At 38.1% G+C, this 27,349-nt stretch overlaps 1 protein-coding gene across 3 annotated transcripts in view; it reads left to right on the top strand.

Annotated features, from left to right (window-relative positions):
- Bank1 (B cell scaffold protein with ankyrin repeats 1) overlaps positions 1-27,349 on the top strand; it is a 230,998-nt gene that overhangs the window by 40,279 nt on the left and 163,370 nt on the right. For all 3 annotated transcript variants that reach the window (XM_085677666.2, XM_085677665.2, XM_048456824.3), the window contains exons 2-3: positions 4,155-4,553; positions 23,366-23,517. In XM_085677666.2, the coding sequence (XP_085533792.2) occupies positions 4,155-4,553; positions 23,366-23,517 (551 nt within the window). The remainder of the gene's footprint in view (positions 1-4,154; positions 4,554-23,365; positions 23,518-27,349) is intronic.

The raw sequence follows: 27,349 nt of genomic DNA on the forward strand, positions 1-27,349 counted from the left end.
TTCCAGAGAGAATGTGCTCCTAGATGCCAGTTCAAGCACTAGGGATAAGTCCTGGTCCCACTGCCAGTGGCCCCACAGACTGCCCAAACCTCTCAAGTGTCAGTGAGCTCTCAGTAGCTCAGGTCAGCTGTTTCTGTGGGTATCACCATCATGGTCTTGACCCTTTTGCTCATACTCTCACTCCTTCCTCTCTTTGACTGTTCATTAAATTTGCATGCAAATGAATGTAACTAGAAAAAAAAAGACATCCCAAGTGAGGTAACCCAGACCCACATAGACAAACATGATTTGTACTCACTCATAAGTGGTAATAGACATAAAGCAAAGGATAACCAGCCAATAGTTCATGATCCCAGAGAAATCAGGTAACAAGGAGAACCCTAAGAGAGACACATGGATCTGAAGCAGAAACAGACAAGCCCTCCTGAGAAAATTAGAAGGAGGGAAAGAAGGTTTGAAGGGAAAGGGAGGGGAGAAGAGGAGGGAGGAGGAGAATATGAGGGAATGGGATGCTAAAGAAGAGGGAAGAACAGCGAGGGAGATAAAGGAAAGAGATATCTTGATTGAGGGAGCCATTAAAGGGCTAGCGAGAAACATGGCACTAGGGAATTTCCCAGGAATCCACAAGGATGACCCCAGCTAAGACCCTAAGCAACAGTGGACAGGATGCATGTACTGACCTTCTCCTGTACTCAGGTTGATGACTACCTTGTCATCATAGAACCATCAACTCCAACCATCTGCGTCTGATGGAAGCAGACACAGAGATCTACAGCGAAGCACTGGGCTGAGCTACTGGAGAACAGCTCAGATACTGCTTAATTCTTGTCATATTGTTTGCTAACCCTCCCACACTGGGCTGTGACCCAGAGTTTAAGAAGCTGGAATCAAAGCTGTACCAATGATTTAATTTCTCTGTGTATATGTTTATGTAACCCCTACACAGGTCAAGACAGAGAGTAATTCCAGAGCTCCAGGAGGGAGTCCTCAGCCTGATCCACTAACCTGGTCTCAATATCCTTATCTATGCCCAATCTGGCCCAGGTAGATTAGCATCTGTGTTCAATGTGTCCAATTAGATTGTCAGTGTTCCTCTGCTGTGTGCACTCTTGCTTACTGCACTCAGTGTTGTTCTTAGATCTATGCATGTTTCACGTATCTATGGCTCATTCCTTTTCGTTGTTACACAGAGGAGTATCTTAGAGTACCAGTGTGCAAGGAGAATTCACCTTTAGAGAGCTACCTTACAATTCACAGTAATCTGTTGAAATTGCTCAGAAGAAATTACACCAACTTTCTGCTTTCTCTTGTGATTGACACACTTTTTCTTTCTACATATAGAAAGTACTTTTATAATAACCATTAAACTAAGGTCAATTTAGTCAAGCCTTGCTTTCCTTAACCATTTTTCCTCCAATTGTACCTCACTGATTCACAAAGCTGGTACCTTATACTCTTTATTCCAAGACTTTATCAAAAAAATTATTAAAAATCTTGGGCTGGTGAGATGGCTCAGTGGGTAAAAATTTTTTCCATATAAGACAAACAACCTGGTTTGATCCAAAATCCCAGTCCCCACGGTAGAAAGGGAGAACTGCCTGTCGAAAGTTGTTTTCTAATTGCCATATGGTGTGCAGGCTGCGTTCACACACATACCACACAAGCACATGTAAATAGGACCGTTTGTCTTTAATCTTAAAATAGCTTTAAAACTGTTGTCAGCATGTCTCAAGTATACATAATAATGGGTTTCACTATGACATTTCCGTAAAATACATACCACATTTTGATCACATTTCCCTCCTTTCCCAACTTTCTTCCCCTCCCATTGACCGTTTTCTTCTTATCAACTGCACCACTTCTACGTGAATATTATATGTGTATTCATGTGTGGTGTAAGCAAAGGTATATGTGATGTACTAGATGCTCGTGAGAATTTGTTCCCATATGCATATAGATATGCATATACATATATGTATGTGTGTGCAGGGGTCAGAGGTATATGTAAGGTGTTTTTCTCAATAGTTTTCCATCCTATGGTGTCTCTTATTGAGCCAGAAGCTCACAGGGTCAATTAGATTATTTAGTCCATTCATTCCAAGGATCTGCCTGCCTCCACCTCTACAGTGCAGGGGTTGTAGATGCCACATCAGCTTTATATTTAATGTGGGTTCTGGAAATCAGGTCCTCATCCTAGCACAGCAGGTACTACATCAGCGGGATGTGTCTGCAACCCCCTCAGTGTGAATCTTTCTCATCTCCACTTCAGGAGTTTGCATTATCCGTATATTGAATCCTTTTCTTTTCAATTTTTATCTACTTTATCATATTTTCCTACATAGCTTTAATTTCATCCCTTCTTAACATTTGCTGTGCAACATCTAGCTTTGTTACAGGTTGGAAATTAAAAAGTTACCAATTTCTAATCTACTTATTGCTTTATAAAATGTGCTTGGATATGTAGTCTTTTTAAAAATTTTTAATTATGTCATATTGTCTTTAAACTCTTGTTGTACTCAAGCTACAGTGATTTTTTGGGCTCTAAAGCCTGTCATTCTTTCCCTTTATTATTTTCACTAGTCCACATATGGTAATTTTAATTACGATGATCATTGTTATTGTTATTATCATTTGACATAGTCCCATCCTATTAAAAAAAAGCAATTAGTACTGCTAATATTTATGTTGCTCCTTTCTTTAAAAAATACAAAGGTTAGACTTTTTATTTTAGCTTGGGCAGGAAAACAACTCTTGGCATTTTCTTCCTTACCTTACTCGGTACTTCTAAATGACTGGCTTCTCAGTGGCCTCACGTGGTCTTCAGGAAAGTGGGACAACAAGGGTTGTTTTATTGCTGCACAGCAGCTGCCCCCGAGTCTACTGCTGTGCCTGCTTCTGACTGCTGATCTGTAATCGCTCTCCTACGGCTTAGGCTGAGACTTGGCAGGGACCCATAACTGCCACTGCCTCTGCAGCCAGATGTACTTTTTGATGAAATCTTTATCATATTTTACCAATAAAGACTCGCGAGTCAGATACTGGGGAGAAAACCTGCTAGCTCAGAGGGGCCAAGAAGCAACCAGCTGACATTCTTCCTTAGGTGGCAAGCCTGCAAGAGAGAGTATCTCTTCTGCAATCCCAAACCAAACCAGACTGCCATGCTCAAAATCCCTCCCACTACTTCATGAGTGTTTCGCTATTTATTTTTCTGACTCCCTCTAATTGTCTTAAGCTAATACCTGTCAACTAGTTGCAGGTTCTGCCCCTTGACCTGAGGTTTTATTTAATTAACACAGACTCGGGGTTCACAGTGAGATCAAATGTTCCTCAGCAAAGTATGGTTTGTGGTCTGGGGTGATCCTTGTAAGACCTTCTGCAAGATCCTCCCCTTTTCTGCTGTGGAGTGGTTGGATCTGTGGACTTGATTGATTTTTCAGACTCAGCTGTGAGCCTGTCTTGTAGGATCTTGATGAAGAAGCCCAGTGATGGGATAAACAATAGGAAAGTGATGCCTGAGGCCCTGACAGTCTGATGACTCTGATTCCTCAACAATCTTGGCTCTGAGTGAGAGGATAGATCTTAGTTCTAGATTGTTCTACGAGAGCCTTCTATTTATTTCAATAGCAACATTTTATTATTTTAAAATTGTATTTTTTTGTTGTCTTTGTAAACAAATCTGTATTCACAGGCCTCAGCAAATGTGTGGAAGCCAGAGGATAATTTATGAGAGTCAGTTCACTTCTTGTGTGATGTGGGGCCAGGGATTAAGCTCAGGTCCTCTGTTTGGCGCCAGGCACCTTCACCCAGTAAGCAATCCCGGGCCAGCCCACAAGTTGTTACTTTCTGACACATGATTACACCAACTTCTTTTTTGTTTTTCACAGTTGAGTTCCTTCATGCAAATAAACTTTGTTTTGTTGATTACTGAAGAGTCACGTTTGTTACATGTGTAGAAGAGGCTTGAGAGGCAACAACTGTGTTATATCTTACTTATTTTTTAATCTGCATGATTACAATAAAGATAGCAACATTTTACAATACTAGTATCAGCTATAAGCAAATTAGCATGTTTTATTCACATTTAAAGGAGAATATAACCTGTTGTTAGCCTTCTGACTATAAGAAAAATAAAATATTTTTATCTCTCTTTCCAGGAGGTGCAAAAGACATCCTTCTGATTCATGAGGAAGATGCTGAGGAATGGGCTCTGTACCTTCAAGAAATATTATTACATATTGTGGAAAGAGAAGCCATCCTGCTGTATCCCTTGTGGAATTTCTCTTCTTCGCATTTGGATTTGCTAGACTTAAATGCTTACAAATGTAAGCTTCTGATATTATCTAATAGTCTACTTAAAGACCTAACTCCAGAGAAGTGTCAGTTTCTAGAGGAGATACTTCGCTCGCCAGCAAGTGTGGTGACCCTCCTTTGTGGGATGGAGAGCTCAGATCCTCTCTTTCAATTATTAAGTGTCCCCGGAAGCAGGTGGGAGATCTCAACAGAGCAGGAGCCCGAGGACTACATCTCTGTCATCAGTCAGATCTTAGACAGAGGTAGGATGCCAGATCTTCTCTGTTGGTTTTTAAATGTTTTGCAATGGGAGGTATGAAGAGGTTAGCTCGATGGTTAAGAGCACTGGCTCTGCGATGGTTAAGAGCACTGGCTCTGTGTGTCACAGAGGGTCCTAGTTACATTTAGTTACTTCCTTGTTTTCTCAACCTGCATGTGACCTTCAAACCCCCAGACTTGTGACTATGGTTTTGCCTCCTGCAGGGAAAGGGGAGCTGTTGTTTCATACTGGCTGTATTAGATGTCAAGGCTGATTATTTTTCTTGGAACATATATCTGCATTCTCTAGTTACCCCCTCATTCTTGGACCCTGTCTCTACTTTAGACCCTTAATGGGACAAACATTTCTTCTTTAACACATTGCCATTTGTCCACCCCAGGTGGGTTACTGCTCTTTACAGTGAGGTCTTCAGCATTTCTCAGATCTTTTCAAAGAAATTCAGACTGGCAGTCTCTCCCACTTGACCCACATCTGCCTGTTGTTGCAAGGAGAAGGCTGTTTGTTTGTTCCAGATGCCCAGCTAGCTTAGCCCCAAAATAACCACACAGAAACTGTATTAATTAAATCACTGCTTGGCCCATAGCTCTAGTTTCTTATTGGCTAATTCTTATATTTTAATTTAACCCATTTCTATTAATCTGTGTATTGCCACATGGCAGTGGCTTACCAGGTAAAATTCCCAGCGTCTGTCTCTGGTGGATCCATGGCGTATCTCTGTCTCTGCTTTCTTCCTCCCAGAATTTAGTTCTGTCCTCTCTGCCTACCTAAGTTCTGCCCTTTCAGGCCGAGGCAGTTTCTTTATTCATTAACCAATGAAAGCAACACATAGCTAGAAGGACCTCCTACACCAGCCTGTAAAGTTCATTTATCTTTTGTACATACCAACTATGGCTTTGACATCCATTCCTACTGTACTTAATGACATTCATCATCCGAGCAGCAATGCAAGCACAGTCTGTGACCTTTAGCCATTTCTATGCATAGATTGGGCACATGTTGCAGTTCTGTAAATTGAGGGGACACACCTCATCCCTTCCCACTATCCTCAACAATGTTGTATCTGTTGCTGATGCACCTGGGAACCACAGTATTTCAACAAAGCAAGACAAGACAAAAAGCCCTGTTTTAAAGCACTCTGACCTTCACAAATCCAATATACTTTAGTGTGTATATGTGAAATGTGAGCACATATTTGTATATGGATGCGTAGGTCATGTGCACATATGTGTGCAGGCTGGAAATGAACATCAAGTTTCCTCTCCTCACCTTCCTTTCTGGGACATCGTGTCTCATTAAGCCACAAATTCATCAACCTGGCATGTTAGTCAGTTAGAATCAGAACCTGCCTGGCTCCAGCCTCACCCACTGTGGTTGCAATAACAAATATATCCTGGTGTGCGCAAATTCTATGTGGATGTTTGGAATCCAAACTCCAACCATCATATTTGTATGTCAGGCACCTTATCAATGAAGCCATTTCCCCAGCCCTCAAATTCAAATACTGTGCTGGTTATCTGTTATTCCATAGCAACTCTCTGTAAAACTTAGCTATTAAAAACATAAATGAGAATAGTACACCCATCAATAAAGTCCAGGAAGTGAAGAGTGGCTAAGCAGAGGGTTCTGGTCCAGAATATGCTATGAGTCTATGTGTTTAAAACTGGAAACATGTAAAGGTTCGTGTGTGTGTGTGTGTGTGTGTGTGTGTGTGTGTGTGTGCGTGTGTGTGTATGCATGTGCCTGTGCATGCTTATATGTGTAAATATATATTTGCATATGTTTATGTGACTGTCCATGTGTGTGTTTGATTGTAGAGGGGAATCTCAGAATAGAGTTTTCATTGTTGACAGTTTTCTTTGTTATTGTATCATCTGTTGGTTGTCTAAAAGTCACCTGTAATAGACTCATGAAGGAGTTCCCTTGGAAGCAATATTTTTAAATTCTACCATGTTCAAAATCCCTTTTCTCTTGCCTTAAACTTAAATACAGTTTGACTCAGTATTACTCATGTTGTCCCTTATTCTAACATTATAGAATATTGAGATTTGTAATGTCTGCTGAGCAAAGGGTACTTTATTGATGCATCATCTTAGTGGTTCATTAGAATGGCAGTCCATAATTCTATGTCCTAGAAACTTACCCTAGGACATGTTTTCTTGTTTTTTTTTTTCCTATTTCCTCAAATTTATTCTAGAATCAGTTTGTTGAGTTAAAATTTTAATTTTTTTAGATTATTGTTATGGTTTTAATTTCCAAGAATTCATATTAGGAATTTACGGGATTGATTTAGATTGTGGTGCATTCCTCCCATTCTATCTAATTCTTTCAGGCTTTTTAGTATCTGATTAATCTTATTTGTTTCTTTGACAGTTGCTGCTGCTTTTCAGGCGTCTTACTTGCTCTTTCTTACTTCTAATTTCCTTTGAATTTTTATTGCATTTTTCTTTGCTCGTCACTTGTCTTGAGCACATTCCCCTCTTGATCCTGTCTTAGTCCCTCTTCTTGACACCTTGTACTTCTGTATTATGAACCCAACTTGAAAATAATACCATTATTCATTACACATCATGGTCAATTGTTTGACAGCAGTAATCTGACTAGGTCTCTTTGTTCACTTTCCCCTCTTGTCTCTTCCTTTTAGTACTTTTCCAGTACGTTAATCTTTTTAATATTGTAAAAAATATAATTGGAAAGTTATGAGGAAATATAAATAAAGCGCATATTTGGGAGTATTGCATGCTACTTCTCCTGAGGCAGAGCAGTAAGGATTAAGTGATTCCTCTCACCCAAAATTTCTACTTTCCCTGAACAGCTCTCATTGCATCACACCCCCTCCCCCGTGTGTGTCTGTGTGTTAGTGTCTGTCTGTTTGTCTGTGCAGATGTCTGCCTACCATGTTGAATTTGTAGAGATGAGAAGGCAGCAACTCTTGGGAGTTGAAACTAAATGACCTTTTTATATTTTATAGGGTAAAATCATCTATTTATAGATAACACACTACAAATTTGAGGCTACTATTAACACTTATTCTCCCACATTCAAGTTTTAGACATCAAATTTTTGAAAGTTATATAGATATACCAAATGGAAATATTAGAAAATCTGTAAAAAAAAATAAGGAAACTTCTGAATAGAAAGGATTGTTGAATTATTGTCGGTTGATAGCTTCTAGGGGAGGAAAACTCAACTTTTCAGAGTGCAATCCAAGTGGATTGAAAACACCTATAAGTATATGGGAAGCACACATTGGACTCAGGAGTTAAAACAAAGAAGCAAGACATGAAAAGTATTTGATGTGGGTTGGAAGATTGGGGTGGTTCTGAAAGGGGTTAGGGGAGGAGTAGGAAGTAAATATGGTGTATGTTCATATGAAAATCTCAAGGAATTACATATGTATATTTAAAAGCTTGTTGAAATATAACATATTTGTTAGATATACAGGCATGAAGCCAGAACGTGGGCAGTTTGGGGCATACACAATTTTTATGTAACCGGTTGGTCCGCCTCACATTGCTTCAGTTTGTTTAATGAGTCATTTGCTCTGAGAAGCTTCCTTAGTGGACGGCCTACTGTGTGTTTTATGTTTCATACCACCCTTCATATTGAATATGTAAGGCCTCATTTTCAAAACAGAAGACAATAGAAAATGGATAAAATAGGAGAAAATATAGAATTCAATTCTTATTATCCATTTTTGCCTTTCCTTCACCCACTAGAGAAATTACACCAGAATAAGAAAGAAACCTTTTATTCGGAAGCATGCTGTGATAAAAAGGATAATAAAAATGCCAGGGAAGTCATGAAAATAATTAAATGTTTAATATATTCGCATAGACAAAGAAAAATCACAGGAAATTTTATAAAGTTTAATGAAAGAGAAAGATATTTAATAATTATAATACTCAGACAAAGTTTATAATTTTAAAAAGTTACATAGTGATTCATGTTTCATCTGAGTATTTTATTTCCTTTTAAGAAATTAAGAAAACTAAATTTCCTGTCTCCCTAATTCTCAAATGGAGACTAGCACAGATCCATGTGAGCTTCCTCCTCACTGCTTACAGCCACATGGACAGCATTTCTCCCCCTTTTCCTCTTCATCTCTTCATTTGGTTTTGCCTCTGCACATAAAATTTTAGTATTTCTAAGTTTCATTCATCACTGTTTACATGTAATATATATATTGCATATCTCAAAAATAAAAAACCCAGAAAGCATCCTTTTTATTTAATCTTTTAATTATTTTAAAATTCCACAAGTACTATATTTACATACTATGTAACCCACTCTTTTCTCCTATTCCTTCTGTGCCCCTACCACTCACACTAAAATTTATGACCTCTTCTTTAATTATTATTGTTACACACACTCACCTATACAGTTATGTATGTATATTCACACATACATACAACCTGCTGTGTTTATTTAGTGTTAATCATAAGCATAAAATACTATGCATACATATGCATGCATGCATACACTTGTATATAGTACACATGTATTTTAAAATGGAATATGTTTAATACTGACCACTTGGGATTAAATAACCTATAAAGGGACTTGACCCTGGAGAAGAGCAAATCTCCTGCTCTTAGCAGTCATTAATTGTAATTCTTCATCTAGGGGTGGGGTGCTGCAGCATTCCACCTATTCACATTGACATGTCAAATGTTATTGTCACTGTGCTGGTATCATTTAGGCAACCATATTGTTTACATTTTATGAATGTTTTTTCCCTATCAATATTTAAAAAGTACTATTTCATACAACATTCTTAGTCTTCTGGCTCTTACAATCTTTTGATTCCCCCATTTGTGATGCTTCCTGAAGCTTAGGTCTATAGAGTACATTTGTAGATGCACCATTTGGGGCTGGGTACCCCATGATCAATTCAGATTGTTCTCTGAATTTTGACTAGTTGAGGATTTCTATAAATGTTTCATCTATAACAAAAAGTTGATTTGGTGACGGATGAGAGCTATACTTGCCTGTGGGCAAAAGGATACATTTTAAAAATGTATTAGCACCTGCTAATAGGTATAATTTGACTTCTTTTCATATTTTGATCTCTGATTCCTTCTCTTGCTCTAACTAGCCACTTCAAGAACTATATTGAAAATGCATAGGGATGATGAACAGTACTTTCTCCTTCCTGATTTTTAATGGGACTGCTTTGTGTTTTTGCTGAATGACATTTGTGATATGTGTTGTATTTGATTTGAAAGTGTTTCACTTGGGTTTTTACATCTACGTTCCTCCAAGACTTTCCTAAGTAGTTTCTTTTTTTGTTTTTAACCTGGCTTTGGTATTAAACTAATGCTACCTTTGTAGAATGAGTTCCAAAGCACTCTTGTGTCTACTCTTAAAAGTCAATTTAAGAAGTATTGGTTGTATATCTTCCTTGAAAGTCTTGAAGAATGCTGTAGCGACTCCATCTGGACCAAGACATTTTTTAGACAGAAGACTTCTTTTTTTTTTTTTTTATACAATCTCCTTATTTGTTAAGGGTCTTTTTGTTTGAGTTGTTCATCTCTTTTTTGTTTAACTTTAGTGGTTTACACAAATGCACAGATTTACCTGTTTCCTTTAAATTTTTTGACTCAAGGGAGTACAGATTTAAAAAAAAATTATTTAGAGTATCCTGAATTTCTTTAACACCTATTGTAATGATTCTTCATTTCTGATATGGCCCATTTGGGTAATCTCTTCATTTCTTTTGGTTAGTTGAGCCAAGGGCTTGTCAATTGATGTTTATTTTCTCAAAGAACTACTTCTTAGATTCATCTTTTGTACTATTTTCTTTCTATTTCATTAGTTTCTGCTCTGCATTTTATTATTCCTTGCTATTTATTGAATTTGGTTCTGGTTTGTACATGTTTATTCAAATTTTTGAGAGGCATCATTAAAATATTTACTGGTACTCTTTCAGATCTTTAGATGTAAGGACTTAAATTATGAATTTCCCCCTAACTGCTGCTTTTAATGTGTTCCATATGTTTGGTTATATTGTTTATTTACTTCCAAGAAATTTTAACACTTCATTATTAATTTCTTCCTTGGTTCACTCATAATTCTCTGAATGATTGTTTAATCCCCACAAGTCGGTGTAATTTCCAGAGATTCATTTGCTGTTGGTGTTTTGATAATTTTTGTACTGTGGTCAGATAGGATGCATGGAGGTATTTAAAATTTTCTGAATTTGTTAAGATTTGTTTTGTGCCCTATTGTGCACCCTATTTTAGAGAATAACATCCATGGACTACAAAATAAAATGATCATTCCTTACTGTTTGGATATCATATAGATGTATGTCAGGTTCATTCAATATATTATATATAATATATTTTGATACCAAGTTTAATATCTTTCTTCCTAAAGGCCTTGAATTCTTAATGATTTAATGCTTAGAAATGCAATCACATTAGACTTTCAATACTACAACTTCTCTATAAACACTCTACTTCATTTCTTCGGTCTTCCTCTGGACTTCATTGTTCCTCATCTGCAAGGCCTTTTTCTTAGTGTCTGATGTGGGTAGTGTCATCCCTGGGCAGGTGTCGTTGGGCTGTATAAGCAAATGGACCGAATAAGTCACAAGAAACAATCCAGTAAGTAGCTTTCCTCTGTGGCCTCTGCTTTAGTTCCTGCCTCCACGTCCCTTCCTCAAGTTTCTGCTCTGACTCCCTTTGAGGGTGGACTATAGTGCTCAAATGAGCGCAAAATAAGCCCTAGCCTCCCCAAGTTGCTTTTAGTCATGGTGTTTTATCACAGCGTTAGAAATCCTAACTAAGTCTCCTCACGTCCAGTTATGGCTTGGCCAGGCTCCTGCACAGCCTCATTCCTCTCGTGCCTGTGTTTTTTACCCTTTCCCACTGCCCTTCTGTGTTCATTCCTTCAGCCTACCTCTTGCACTTCATTGTTTCCCAACTGTCATCGGAAGTCACTCTTTCTAATCCCACTTTCCAACTGCTGCCCCATTGTTCATCTCTAATAGCTCCCTTTGGGTATTTTATAAAAGCCCCGTTCTTGGTTTCATTATAGCCTGCCTTTCTCTTTTAATTTCTCCATGAACTTAGCACTAATTCACAGTCTTCTTTTTCTGGAAGTAGTAAGTGTGGATTGCTGGCCTCGCTCTCTGAGTATTGTTTCTGTTTGTTTTATTATTTTACTACTATAATCAATGGAACAGGAAACTTAATCTGTAGAAAGACCCAGAGGCCTAATTTCAATGTGTTTGCTAAAGAAATGATTTAGGTCTTTCTTTGAAAAAAAAAAGTGAATTTACACCTGAGATCCCTTTAAACTCTGTTATTGGCTTGCACTTTGGGATTGTTTGTTAGCTAGAATCTACCCAGATCTTAAAACCTCATTGGGGTTCATTTCTGGGAAATCTGAAGACATAGTAGGCAGGCTGAGAAAATAAAAAGAAAATGTCTTCCAAGCTTGAGGGTCCCTGATATATGGGAAAACCCCATTGCTCATGCTCTAAGGCTCTCTGTATAAGGGGTCCGGAGCTCCTTCAGTCCTACACACTGGAATGTCAGCCAGAGTGAGTGTGCATTCATGGGTGTGCACTGGGCAGCAGGGCTTGTGATGGCTTCTTTCTTATGTGGGCTGCTGAGAAATTTTCTTTCTTCATTTTCAGTCCATCCATGTGTGAAGTTATTGTTATAAATGATGTTATTATTCCAACCTTTTAGGTTTGATGTTAAAGAACTGGTTGTCCTAAATCTCCACTTTGCTACATGTCTATAAATTCATTGTTTGGAATTCCTCATAAAGTCACGAAATAATTCTTGTGCAGTCCGGAGTGGACAAGGGCTTTGAACAATTAGACATTTCAGCTAATCTACGTCGCCACATACATTGCACGACAGGGCTTTTGTGAGCCTTGATGCTCCACAACAAAACCCGTCTTCCTCTTTGTTTCCTCTTTCCGTGATTCATTCTTCCTTGTCAAAATCAATTTATGAAATAGCGCATCTCAAATGGCTTAGTGGAGCCATAGTCCAAAATTTATAGACATTCTAATGTTAAAGGGAAAAACTTTTAAAGATATTTCAAAGCACTGTGAATAAAAGTTCTTTTTTAAAAAACACTGAAAGAAAAAAGCATTATGTCTAAATTGATCAGGGGAAGTGATTCCATGGCAACCTGAGATTTAGCTACTTTTGCAGAATAAGCCATGCATGGTCCTTTAAAGATCGTTTTAAATACTTAAAGCCAAAATTTTATCTTCTCATCCTTCATGAGTTATCAAGGATAATAAGTAGCCTCATTTCATTGCAGGCAAGATGTGATCTAATTAAGTTTCATATTTTGTTGATATGCATGAGGCTGCACATCAACAAGCTGAGTTCAGAAGCAGGTCAAAAATACTTATTTTTTTTTTTAGCAGTGAAGCTTCAAGTCCAAGAACACTTATTGATTTATTTGTGCTATAATGTCAGGCTAGAATAACATGGAGTATGGCACATTAATTTAATTGTGACAGTAACACCATGGCTGCTCCACATACTGTTATTTGGGGAGTGTCTTTGGGGGACTCCATAGTGTCTTAATGTGGCAGTCTATATTCCCAGTAAGCAGCTCTCTGGGTAGGTTGTCCACTGACTACCCCAAACCTGTGCATTGACTGTTGCTCAGATGTATTTTGAGAAACAACCGTGGCATTCAAGCTCACCTGCCAAGGAATGTTTCCTATTGGCTATACCCGCATTTCATTTTCCATAACATTGTCTCCTCTAACTTAGTAAATAATGAAAGAACTGAGGGGAAAAAATCTGGGATAGCTTAAAACTTACTTACAAAGTCAACAATAACAAAAATATTCATTAAACACATTCTATTAAAACTTTTGTTAAATCTCAGGCAGCTAGGATGTGCAGAAATTGTCAAATTTAAAAACATCCAAGAGGCAAAAAAAGAGAGAGGATTTTCTTAGCAATTAAAGACACTCTGCTTAGATCATCACCAGCCAGTTATGCTGCAGCAAACTTGTTTATCAGATTGGAAAGAAAATTTTTAGTAACTAATTTTTAGATAAAATACTTCAGCGTGGCCTGCTTGTTGGATATATGCAGTGATTAAAAATTGTCCAAGAGCCATGGAGATGGCTCAGATGGTGAGGACAATTGCCAGGTCATCATAGAAACCTGACTTTCATCTCCACAATCCACAGAACTGTGGTCCAAAGAACAAACTCCTCAAAGTTGTCCTCTGACCCACAAACGTGTTGCTTGATACCTGTGCCCATGTACATCATACACAAACACACACACACACACACACAAACACACACACACTAAATAAATACATACATACATACATACATACATACATAAATAGCTAAGCAAACACACAAACAAATAAATGGAACACTCCTTGAAGGGGTTATTTGTCCTTATTTATTTCCATAATTTAAGTTTTGAAGTGTGTTAGAAATGAAAAGAACCTCTGAAGTGTGTAGTTTTGTACAAGATTTACATGTGGATATCTTTGTATAAAAGAGGCTCCTAGAGAGTTAGTCTGAGGTAGGTGGAGTCTGAAGCACTTTCTATTTCTTCGGTGAAATTTGAATTTTACTTGTGAGTCACTAAATTCAAGTCCTTTCAAGTGTGGATAAAATAACCACAGTTAATCCAGCACTGTGATATACAGGTAATCACTGCAGTGCCCGAGGAGAATTAGATAGTCTAATGGCACGGAAGACATGATGGGGGCCTCAAGGAAAGAATTACTAACAAGGTGGATTGTGAATGGCGTGTTAGAAAACTGTGGGGAGGACAAACTAGAGTCCTGCTTCAGACTGAAGTTTGACACAACATGTGGTTTAAGTCATTATCTCTGTATTGAAGAATCCCAAATGAACTATTCCAGGCTAGCAATTTAGTGTTCTACTGTGTTCTAAACATGGCTTTCTAAAGGATACTGAGACCCTCAAAAGGCTCACTTTAATGAATATATGGTTTGAGGTGCCAGTAAGATGCCTCAATGGGTCAAGGGACTTACCGCCAAACCTGATGACTTAAGTCCATTCTGGGACCCACATGAGGGAAGGAAAGAGCCAACTAACTCAAGCAAGCTGTTCTTTGACCTCCATGCAACTGTGCATGGGCATGCATACTGTAATGTGGTGTACACACATGCAGATAAATAAATAAATTACAACACTAAAAATAACTTTAAATAGCTTTAATGTCACAAAGTGACAGGTTTCATTGTGGCATTTTCTCATACATATTGGCGTCTGTGTGTGTGTGTGAGAGAGAGAGAGAGGAGAGAGAGAGAGAGAGAGAGAGAGAGAGAGAGAGAGAGAGAAGGCTTTGTTCTTATTCATCATTAGTCCTCCATTGACTTTTTTTTAATCAACCACATTAAATTTTTTATTATTCACTTTAGGAAAAACAAACAGAAGTATTAATTTTTAAAAGTATTAATTCCCAGAAAACTTTAAAACACATTTTAACAAAACTTATAAAGACATTTTCGCAGGGAAAACTGTAAGAAAAGTGAAATGTTCTTTCATTTTTTCAAAGATCATCACTGTTCAGTTTTAAGGAACTCAATTAGCTTCTTATATTTGCTTCAGAAATAGGATGTAGATAGATAAAATCCTATCTTACCCCCATTTACAGTTAGTGAGAGAGAACACTCTTCATTGCTGCACCAGACTCCACAGCAGCAGTTTCAAAAAGCTCCAAATTTGATGAGAGCACCGTCTTTTATTCTGGGCTGATCTTATACTTATGATTAACTCCACAGCACCATCATACAGGGCCACGTACAAATGTTGGAACAAGTTACACCAATCTTCTAAATATTGGCATGCTTCATCACAGTCCCTCAAAATCACATAAATAAATCTCTCTATTGCTCCAATCAGAAAAGTCTTTGGAAGCTCTCCGGGTCTTGAGAGGCATGAGTTTCTTCCCAAAAAGTCTATCTTTTCATAAAAATGCAAGATTTCTCAGTAACAATGAAAACTATTAGTTTTCCTTTAAAATGACAGGTGCACTTCAAGGTTTCTCAAGAAAATATCTGTTGGAACTCATCTGTGTAACCATAGTAGTGTCTGCTCATGGTCCTTTTGAATGCATCTTGAAACCAGTCTGGGGATTTCTTTAGCTGCCACCCGCTGAACTTTACCTGTGCACTTCCTTGGACAGCTATAGACCTTAGGCAGTAGACAAGCAGTATGCACGCTGACACACAGAATGTAAGCAGGTTGGACAGGACTTTCAATCAGACTGGAGTAATTAAATCAGCAGAACCTGACCAATATGAAGCAACAATGTTCAAGCACAGGACATCATCCTTTCTGGGCAGGGAGTGATTGAGCTGGTCCTGATGTTGCTACCATTACTACCTGCAAGCAAACTCTTCCCAAGCTACAGTAGGAGAGAGTTCAGCTGGACCAGTGGCTTCCGGAGTTTAGGAGATGGAAGCAGGGCTCAGCGGGGCTAACGGAAGGTGATAGGAGTTTGGAAGCAGACAGTGGAAAGAAGTCCATAGAGAGGGCTGTGCAGCAGGCCCTTGATCAGGAATTCATTCATAAAGTGAAGAATCTACTCAAAACCAATGAAGTGCCCTGGGGGGTCTGAGGATCCCACGACTCGGGCAGAGAATAGTTTGTGTCCCTTCCAGGAAGAGTGATAAAATCTTCATTACCTCCACCCCAAAGCATCACGTATCTGGGTACCAGAGGCAAAATTATCCCTGCATCACATACTATACTAGCCCTTCCACGTAAATTTAATATTAAGTTTAAAAAGAATCAACCTGTTTTTATGTAATAAAATTGTATCTCCAAGCAAAATTATAGAATAGCCATAGAAGTAAAACACTTAGAATTCACATCTGGCAGCAAATTAAAAATGACCCAGCATGCAAAGAAGGAACTTTTCCTCATAAACAGGAGAAGCATCTGTTGTAAAGGACTTGATTCCAGCATGTGTAGAGATCCAGCAAATACAGTAAGAAATTAAATGATATAACTAAAACGTTAGGCAAGTAATTTAAATAGATGTGTCGTCAAGCAAAACCTGTAGAATGTGAGTAAGCAAGGAAAGTGTTGTGGATGCTATGATCATTTGGGGAATAAAAATTAAAACCACTACACGCCATACACAGCCACTATAAGGGCTGAGATTGACAAGGTTATTATTGCTTTTGTAACATATTACAATCATTTGTAGATGGCTGAGTTGGGAAAATTGTCTTTTCCTTATAGAGCACTTGGTCGTTGGTCTAGGACACCCTTCCCCACCAGGCTTCATATTGTCTGCTTCACATCTCCAGATTTGCTAATTCATTGCTGTCTCTTCCCTTGCATTCATAAAAAAAATAGTTCTATTCCTACTCTCTGTTTTAAAGATTGTACCATTACCACCATGGCTCCAAGATGTCACATGGATTATACTCTGTCCCAGATCAGCTGTACCTCTGCCTTATAAATATCCATTCTCTCATCTGTGGACCGAGACCTGCATCTGTCCTTTCAAGATCTGCTGTCATTATCTTCCAGTCAGTGGCCTGGGTCTTTCCTCATTGTGTTTCTTAGAAAATCACTAGGTGAGATGATTCTCCACTGCCTGTGGAATACATTTAAAGTCCTCTAGAATAGTAAGAGAAGGCCTCCTTATCTAATTTTACCTGAAATGTCTCTAATTAGCAACAGGACTTAGAGACCCTACATTGATTTTTTCCCCCATGAATTTAAGCAATAATTAGTTGATTCCAACAATAAAGGTATAATGATAACCTAGTACATTTAAGAAAAAGGCCAGTAGTACTGTTTTAGCTTTCTAGAATTTGTCAAAGTCTGAAAAATTATTATGTGCCAACTTTAACATTTAGGGATTGGATATCTGCCTTTTTCTTTCTCTAAGAAACTAATGGTTCATTATTATTTTAGAATTCCAATTAAAATGATGGATTGTTTGAAATATATATTACTCAGAAAGTATGAATTATGAATGTGAGTTCAGGTATCTGATCCTTTACATAAGAAATTCCTTTGTCCTAAAGTGCTTCTCTGGTTTATATAACGGAATAAATAGTTGAACTGTTTTCCTGAGGTTGTAAAGGCCCAAGTTTCAGGGTCCTCAGCTTTTGATGCATATTCTAATTCTTTAAAGATTTTTTTATTTGAATCAATTTACCATTTAATAAATTTCTATTTTATTTCATTGTTCACTTTTTCTAATTTCTTTCTTCGTGGTCATTCACATTCATTGAAAGTGAGGCAGTGGACTTCTGTATTAAAGACACCACCCCCAGGCTTACCTGAACATCAGCTCAAACATCAAAGTGAAGAAACTCTGAAGAGGCAATCCTTGATATGTATAGGAAGTTGATTCCTGAAGCCCAGAATTATTAAAATTAGAAGATGCCCACACCCCTTATATAAATGATGCAGGTCTGACACACACCTCCCAAATGAGTTATTGCCCCAGTCCTCTAGAGTCCAAGTACTTTAGACACAAGGTAGCATGTTATCTCTCTTATGTAGTTTATTTCTTCATTTTGTTTTCTAATAGTCATTGATGGATTTCTATGGAGCAATCACTGCTAGAGGAACTTCAGCAAGGCCGCCATCATTTACTGGTTATGACTCCACATTTATCACAAATCGTCGTTCTAAGTAGTGACAGCCAATCAGAAAACACACAGCCAGTCTCCTAGAATGCTTTGCCAAATGCTAGACAGTTCAATGGGGACTAATGAACATGCTTACACACAGCCTGTCACCTCTACATAAATCAGCGATCCTAGCTAGAACATCAGCCTAATGTTAATTAGGGTAGACTCTTATGCTATGGTCATAACTGATGCCTAAGACATGACCTCTGGAGTTTGAGGTCACTTGTTGTTTGTAATGCCTGTAAAAGGGTTGTGTCTTTGAGTCTATCGGATCAGCCTTATGATAACTCTACCAACATGGGATGGAGACAGTTGTAATCATATGTCTCTAGATGTTGACTAGCTTGTCTGTCTGGTTCCAGAAATAACCAGCTGTGTGACCATGGGGTTGTGAATCTACCGCTCAGAACCGAATAAATCTGTGGAGAGCTGGAATGCTTCTGCCTTTCCTTGTTTTCCCTGTCAGATCTGTTACTAGCTTTGTTTTTCTCCCAGCAGTTGGCCTAAGCCATATCCACTCTTCACTCACGTTGTTTGCTCTGCCCTGTATTTGATTGCAAACCTGAAGAAGCAAAGCTCATAGAAGTGTTCCTAGCATCCAGAATAATTCATGATATAGAGATGGTTGAAACAATAAATTTATTAATCTATACATGGAGGGTATTATTATAAACCCTGTAGAGTTGGTCGAATATAAATAATAAATCAAAAGCTATATTGGCATATAATAAATATTCTGCCATTGTTATTAGTATTTCTGAAAAGTTTGTTTATAAAATTTTAGATCAGATTCCAGTATAACATTCTCTCTCTTTATGAAAATGAAGCCTCATTATGAGACCATTCTAGCTTGCTGATAGTGCAAGTGATTATTTGTGGTGACGCACAATACTTTTCCTGAAAGTCATTGCCAATCGTCAGTTGCCATTACACTTATTATGAGCACCCAGGTTTGAACAGTCACACACCCCAAAGCCCACAGAGAAGTACTGGCCAGTACTTCTTAACGTCTCTGCTAACTTTGAGAAACTAGAAAATATACCAGGCTCCACACCTTGGGTTACTTAGTATTTATGTCTAGTATGTTTTGTCTAGAAAGAATAAATAGAGTTTTATTCAAATGAAGGCAAATTGCTTCTTTCTCAGTAGCAGTAGCTTCTGCAGAAGTCCCAGTATTCTGAATTGTTACTAGTTAGATTTTAATTTGTTACCAGGAGCTTTGACTTCCTAGGGCTTCTACTAGTTTGATTTGTTTGTCTCATGAGCCCCTACTGGTCCATGCTGTGGGTCTGGGGTTTCTTTTATTTTGGAAGCCAATCTTATATTTGAAATTATGTTTTACAATCATGTATTGGACTCTATTTTCTCTGTGCTTGGGTGTCTGTGTTCATCTAATTTCTGATTAATAGCAGACTTTCAGAACTGTTTAAAGTTTGTTCTAACTCAGTGATACATGTTAATATCTAATGTTCTAAAGCAATTATTTTCCTTAGACAAAGCCTATGATATGTTGCTTGCATATTGTAGAAGGCAATAGATGCATATATTTTGTCTTAGTCAATTTATTCATTGATTTGAAACAAAATGTGTAGAGTCAATTCTATAGATTATTCTGCAAAATACATTTCAGTGAAGAAAAATCATAATTTTGTATATGATTTATGATATATAAATATTATATATATATATCAGACTGACTCACTGCCTGCTTCCTTTAGAGGGCCATAATATATGTACATATATGATAAAACCTGGTATCTAAAAATAGCCATTCCTATGATTTTGATATAGATATGGTTAGTTTATTCTCATTCCTTCAAGGAAATGAATGTCTTGAATTTCTATTGCATAGTTCTGCACACACACACACACACACACACACACACACATTGCTGCATGAACTTTTAAGCTGACAATTTAGTAACTTGAATTTTTCAAATTATAGTAAAAAATGTTTCTTAATGTTAAGTATTCTCTTATAGAATTATGTTATGAATATCTTTTGTCTAGCAACATATTTTGTTTGTTTTCCTGTTACCTATCTTGCTTCTAGTTTTCTGTTCGCAATCATAGAGCTATCTCTTTTTGTACCTCCATGGTTTCCTTAGGAAAAATAGTTCTTTGTAACCCAACATTACAAAATATTCCTTTGCAAAGGCCCAACACATTGATATGGTGTAGTAGAATGACATGTTTTACAGTGTATTAAGTAAAATCACCCTCTTGATTCTTTCACCAATTCAAATCCATTGTTTCATTCAACTTCGCACTATTTAAGTGCAGAGACAGAGATGGCAGAGGCATGAGACTACTCAGGAAACAGACTGAAATTGTGAGAGAAATAAAGGCGCATTATTATTTGTTGTAAACAAGACCATAATTTTTAGGAGTCTGGAAATCTGGAAGCTTTGTTCCCTAACTCTTCAACTTTCATAATACAGAGAAGATGAGACCAAAAGCAATGGTTCCTTCTCAGGAGGAGCAGGAGCAGAAGGGGCTGCTCTCTGCTCCATCACTCCTTTCTCAGCTCTTCCAGTCCTCATCTTCATTCCTTGTCTGGACGAGATTGATAGGAAGCTCCAGGGTGGTCCTAGCTTCTCAAGACCCATAGTTGGAGTAGAAGCAGAGATTATTTTCTGATAGATTTCTACCAAGGCTGCGTGCTTTAGTATTACAATAACTTTTTGGGAAAGAATAAGATTGGTACTGCACAAAGGAAAATGTGAACAAAGTGAAAGTAGACGTCTTTTTTCTTTTTCTGTAAAAAGGGTGTATCAGAAACCCAACTGGACTAGCAAGCACAATGGGCCAAAATGGCCTCGCCTCTTCCCACCAGCATAGGTGGTGGATGTGTCTCACTGCACTTCTGGTAGCTCAGCTTCACAGTCTGATGAACTGGGGCAATCAGCATGGGGCAGGTGCAGAATTTGGTACCTTGGGCTGCCTACAAAGGTAGGAAACAAGAACAATGGCAGCCAGTTGTTCCTCATGATTACCACAACCTGCCTTTGGAAACTCTGGAGTACCTCTGCACCTGTGAGAAGTAACATTTGATATTTCCTGACAACTTTTTTTAATATGATAACTTTGTACAGCTTTGCATAAGGCTCTCTGGACTAGGACATGCCATGCTCAGACATGATCCAGAGCAGCTGGGGCCAGGAAACCCTGGAACAGCTGCGGATGACATCATCTAGTGGTCAGCAGGGCTTGGAGAGCTCGGAGGCATTTCTAGGCATTGGAGGCAGGAGTTTGCGTGTATGATTAAAGTCCCATCTCTTACTAAAGTGACATCAGCGTTGGAGACTCCTCTAAGCATCATCGAAATGTTCAAAGCAGCTGGGTGATCAAAGTGACCATAGATAGCAGGTCACCTAGAGAGGGGAAGTTAGTTGAAAGTTCCACATTCAGTAACTAGCATAAGGGAAGGATCTGTTAGCTGCTGTTCAAGGGACCAGATGCCTGCTGGCAAGAGTTTTGCTTATTCCCAGGAAAAGTGAACTTTAAAGGATGCCTACAATGCAGAGACATCATCCCCAACACTATTCCTAACAGAATCTATCAGGGTTTAATGCTCAGCTAAAGACCTCCAAGAAGAGCTGGGTCTCTCTAATCTGTCACACGGTCACTTTCATGATCTATAGATTAGCAACTTTACTTAGGAGGAAGACAATTGTTCTAGTTTGCTTGGACTGAGGTAGGGTGGAGGGTTTCCTGGCCCGTGGTATTATCGGTACTAAAGTCAGAAAAACCCTAGGAAAACTGGTAAGATTGACTGGTGCTATCTGAAGGTTGAAGAAAAGACATTATTGCTTTAATTTAAATGAAGGAGTTGTTGCTTATACCAGCCAAGATTGGGAAGGGTCAATCATCACATTTGCAATGTGGTCTTGCCTCTGACGACACAGATAGCAGAGGAGCCTTGTCTGGTGACATAAAAGGGTTGTTCCTCAAGCAAGGCTCCCTCCTAGAAAGTCAAACTCTTTCTACTTACCCAGGCAAGTTTCTGTAGCAACACTTTTTTTTTTAATTCTCTTTGAGCTGACCCTAAAAATTACAGATGTCACCCATTCTTAGAATCTTAATTTCATCCCTGTGGTTGGAAACACTTTGGGTTTTAAGACAATGAGTAGTTTAATTTTTAATGAGTAGTTATTATTTACAACATTCTTTGACTTTCAATTGAGAACAATGTTTGAATAATTGAGAGTAAATGCTGTTACTAAGTGTTAAACGAGACAAAAACCAGTCACTTCACCCCTCTTTATGCTCTGAAAATCATATTAATATGCTTCCTTGTTCCTAGAAGTTCCATAAAGAAATCATTTGAATTGAATCACTTATGTTCATAGGACACTTAAACATTTTGATGAGCACCCTTATTTTACTAGTTTATTTACATATGTGTATATGTATATATGTAAGTATATGCACATATGTATAAGTGTCTAAGGAGGCCAGAAGAAGTCAGATTCCCTGGAGCTGGAGGTACAGACAGTTATGAGCTAGGTGATATGGGTGCTGGAAATGAACTTGGGTCCTCTCAAAGAGCAGTAAGGACTCTGACCTGCTAAGTAACACAGTCAGCCCTGTATTTCACTATTAAACTTAGCATCTAGTGTTATTTTACTTAATAGTTGTTCCATAATTATGTTTTAGCCCAGCCTGCTCTGGAACTCATGTAACACAGACTGGACTTGAACGTTTAGCATACATACCTTTTTCTCCTTGCAAATGCTGGGATTACAGGCTTAATATCCATTCCTCGCTTATAATTAGTATTTAAAATTAGAATGTGTATCTATAAGCTAGTATACTGGCTTAGATTCTTCTAACTGAATTTTTTTTCTTTATAATTTTCAAGGTAAATTTTCTAATATTCTACTGGTTTATTAATGGCACTAGAAAAATGTGATATTTGGAATTTCTGACAACATTTAACCAACAGATGAACATATAATCATATAACAATGTGGCTTAGTCATAAGTGCTATAATGGTATTTAGTCAAGAAATATTATTTGAATGAATAAGATGCTTATTTCAAGTATTCTATACTCAGCTTCTACACTTATGAAATATTTTCCACAGCAATCTTTTTTTGATAGTAGATAGAATGAAAATAATCTGTATTCTTGCAATTTTTTCTCAGGTTCTGAAGACTACCTTGAGGTCAGCATTCCAACAGACCCAAGAGCAAAATATTCTGAGGAGACATGTAGACAGAAGGGAGCTGAAGACCAAGAAGCTTCCAGAGTGTCTGTGCCTCTGGCCTTGGTGCTCCCTGGAGAAATTCCATGTGAGGTCAGTGATGACAGCATTTATTACATGCCCTTTTGTTTTCATAGACACTAAATTTCACTGCGATGTAATTTGCACAATTAACCTAGCATTGCAATTCACAATTGCAATGTCAGAACCTAGAATATCTAGCATCCAGTAGCCATTTAATATATTTTTGCTGACTAATTAGACATTGAAGAATTTCCAAATGTTTAATTTTATCAAATGTGACTTGACATTTAAAATTATATATACATATAATACATATATTAAGCTACTTTTAATAACTTGATTTCACAATAAGCAGATAAATATTTATTTTTTCAAAAGAGAGACCTGCTGTTGAATAGAACTTCAAATCACTTATTTTTGACCACCATTTAAAAATTATAAATGTATTTTTGAATGATGACATAATTGAAGACAGAAGAATTAATTTCCCATGAATAGAAATACAATTAGAAGGAGGATTTGAGGAAAGTAACAATATAGAGCATTCTTGTATTTCTTCTCCTATGCCTTTATTGGATTGATTCCTTAAAATAAACCACTAGAAGGGTTTGAGTCTTGGAGCCCCAAGGGAGATGCATGAAAAGTCTTCCTGGAAGGAGCTGGCCAATTTACATGACCTAACATCAGGAGGAGGTCTCTGATGGCTGCTGATGGTAGGTCCCCAACCCTGTGGTCAGAGAAGTTGAACATTTTGTAGGGTTCCTGAAGTTTGCATCCCTTTCTTCTACCTTGCAGACCATTGGAACAGCTCATTTAAGTCACTTCACTGCCAGTGCTAGAGGAAGGAAAACCATTCAGACACTACCACAGAAGTGCCAGAAATTTGAACTGTACTTTTGAGATACCAGGCACAGATGTCCAGGCAAAGACAAATTGCCCCATGGGTAAAGGAACAGGCAGCTTAAGTTGGAGAGAAAAAGGCTAAAGAGCCAAAGATGTCGGCTCCTACAGTGTCAGAAATAATGGAAGAAATGGGAAAGAACTGTAATAAAAGCAATGTGATCTAGTCTCAAATAGATGAAATCAAAGTAGGAAATAAAATAACTCAAAGAACAAAAATAGCTCCCCGGGAGTTATGCAATGAGTCTAAATAGCTACTTTTAAAAATATCTGCTACAGTAAAATTTGAGTATTATAAAACCCTCCCCTTATTACTCACACACAAAATTAAAGTCCAATAGCAAGTTTTAGCTGTCCTTAGGCAGACATACCCTATGCAGATGGCAAGGCAGGGGTTCCTTCCGTAGAGCAGCCATAGGCTTTTTTAAAAAATTTATAGATATAGGTAGAATTTTCCAAGCATTATAAAGTTAAATTATTTCAATATCAAATCTATTTTCAGAACCCTACTATAAAAAAACTAGACGTCAAAAGATCATATAAAATATCTTAAATCCAGCATTATGCTTCAACATTTCAGAATAATCTCATCCTTTGGACCAAAAATAGCCATCTGAGACAAATCTTGGGCTCTCAGTAAGTAGATCTTCGTACAGTCTGAATCCATATACTGGTGCCAGGCACTGCAGAAAAGACCATTTGGTTCCAGCCGAGTGAAAATTGTGTTTCTGGTTTCCCTGGAGAATGTTCAGTATATGCCAATTGTCTGAAATGACAACCTTTGAACTCCACCATATTTCTGAGAAATCTTCTAGATAGTGGGTGGGCAAAGACCAAAGAGCAATGACCCTTCTCTAAGAAAGTAGCAAAAGAGGTGTCTATGGAATCCTAAAAGTTCTATAACTTATCAGGGCCAGCACTGACAGTTCCTAGGCAGTTGGAAGTGGGCCTTAATTACACCTAGCACTGTGGATACCCATGTAGCAGTTGTGTGTTTCCATCACACTGACGGGACCATGTGTTCAATGGGGCTACAGTCTTCCTTCCCTATCACGAGAGTTACCTTGCCCCCTCCCCCATTGCTCCTTGCTGTACAATTGCTGCATCTTCCTCTCACTCTCTGCTCTTGTTCTGCAGAAGCAGCCTTTATCCATCACTAACTGAGGTGCAGTTTTCAGCTGTTTTCTGTCTGTGATCCGATGAGCTGGGTCCTTCTGCCGAGTGACCTTTCCCAGCACCTTTCTTTCCACAGATTATCAATTTTCTAAGCCTTAACAATCTTACACTGCTTCAAAAACGGTCAAAAAATATTATTTTTCTGGTTGACATTGACCCATTATTCTATTTATAAGGGTTATTCCTTAACTGTTTGAGAAATAATTATATAGGTGTAATCTTTGTTAGCTTAAACCTGTTTCATCAAAAAGCCCTTCTTTAAGTTTCTGTGGGATTGCATACTTTCTTCTATTTTAGTATTCTAAGCCTCTTTTACTTCTTTATTTTCTGGACACTGGATTTTGTATTGTGGAGTGACAAGACATAAACAATATGGCGTTAGTTGGGTCTGCCAAAGGGATCCGTTGTTCAAATAGAGCACCGATGCTTACTTACCTCCCTGATAAAATCTACATGGAAGGCATTAGCTCAAAAACAGCACCTAGACCAGCATCTCTCATGTACGCTGTCCACTGCTTCAAAGATGTGACTCTATAAAAGTCTATGACAAATTCCCATGGAGTAGTGGTTCTCCACTGGGAGAGGCTTTTATGTGGGGAGATGTAGGCAAATCTGCAAGCATCTCTGATTATCACAGTTGCTGCTGACATCTAGTTGATAGAAACCTGGAAGCTGCGAGCGTTACATAACGCACAAGCATACTCATGACAGCAGCTTATCTCAGCTAAAGTAGCAATCCCGGTAGCATTAAATCCTATCTCCGAGTGTACACCTGCAACAAATGAGTCACCGTCACTTCTCCCTAGTGGTGGCACCAAAAACTCCTGCTCCTTCCTGTGGCTTCCGTGACACTGGCGAAGTTGTCCTGTATTCACTCTGTGAAAAGTGCCTGATCTTTAGTCATGAGTCCACCAACGCCTTTCACACATTTTACACAAAGCTTTCAGGACTGCAGTCTGTGCTCCGAATCCTCCCTGCTCCTGCTATTTCTGAGTCCCCATCAAGAATTTGGTGAGGATGTCAACATTTTCTCTGCAGAATCACCACTTCAAGACTGGTTAAGATTCTTTTCTTCGTCTTGTTTCATCTGCGTGGAAGATCCTTCATTTATCACCATCCTTCCTTTTTCCAATTCTTTCTCTGCTATTATGAGACAACCAGTGTCAACTACAGAGCAAGTTGCTGATGCAGCAAGTTTACTAGTCCCATGAACCTATCTTTCTTGAGCTGGTATCTATAAAATATAGTTATGAATATGTGAAAATGCCATAGGTCACCGTGCAAAAGCCTTAGTGAACTATCAGTGACCTAATGGGACCTCAATCTTCTACCCGTGTTTAAATTTCAGCCCAAAGATGCAAACAAAACCTCACTACATATGTGTTTTTATTATAGACCAGATTGCACTCTTTTTGTTGAAATCTCAAGTTTTGTGAACAGTATAGAAACCTTTAAAGTGTATAAGTAGTAATGATCATAAACAATTATCTCTATTAATTCTTAGATCCCCAGTAAAGGGGCACAAACAAAGGGGTCAAACAGTGAAGCACAAGATGGCAACTTCATAACTGATAAACACACGTTTATAAAATTTTAATATCCTACAGCTTTTTTCTTGAGTCAAGTTTACCCATGCTACTAAAGACAGATCTCTCCTGGTTTGCGATTTTTATTGCAGAGAGATGCAGGAGTATGAAAATCCTCACACAGAGGATGGTAAGGAATTCAGCCTAGCAGATTCAATTCAATGTGCTCATGTTTTTATAGAAGTACTCCATTTTAATTTTTAGAACATCAGAGAATCTGCTATGTCCATAAGGCTCAG

The sequence above is a fragment of the Myodes glareolus genome, chromosome 17, assembly GCF_982192425.1.
Source record: "Myodes glareolus chromosome 17, mMyoGla1.1, whole genome shotgun sequence".
Lineage (NCBI taxonomy): Eukaryota > Metazoa > Chordata > Mammalia > Rodentia > Cricetidae > Myodes > Myodes glareolus.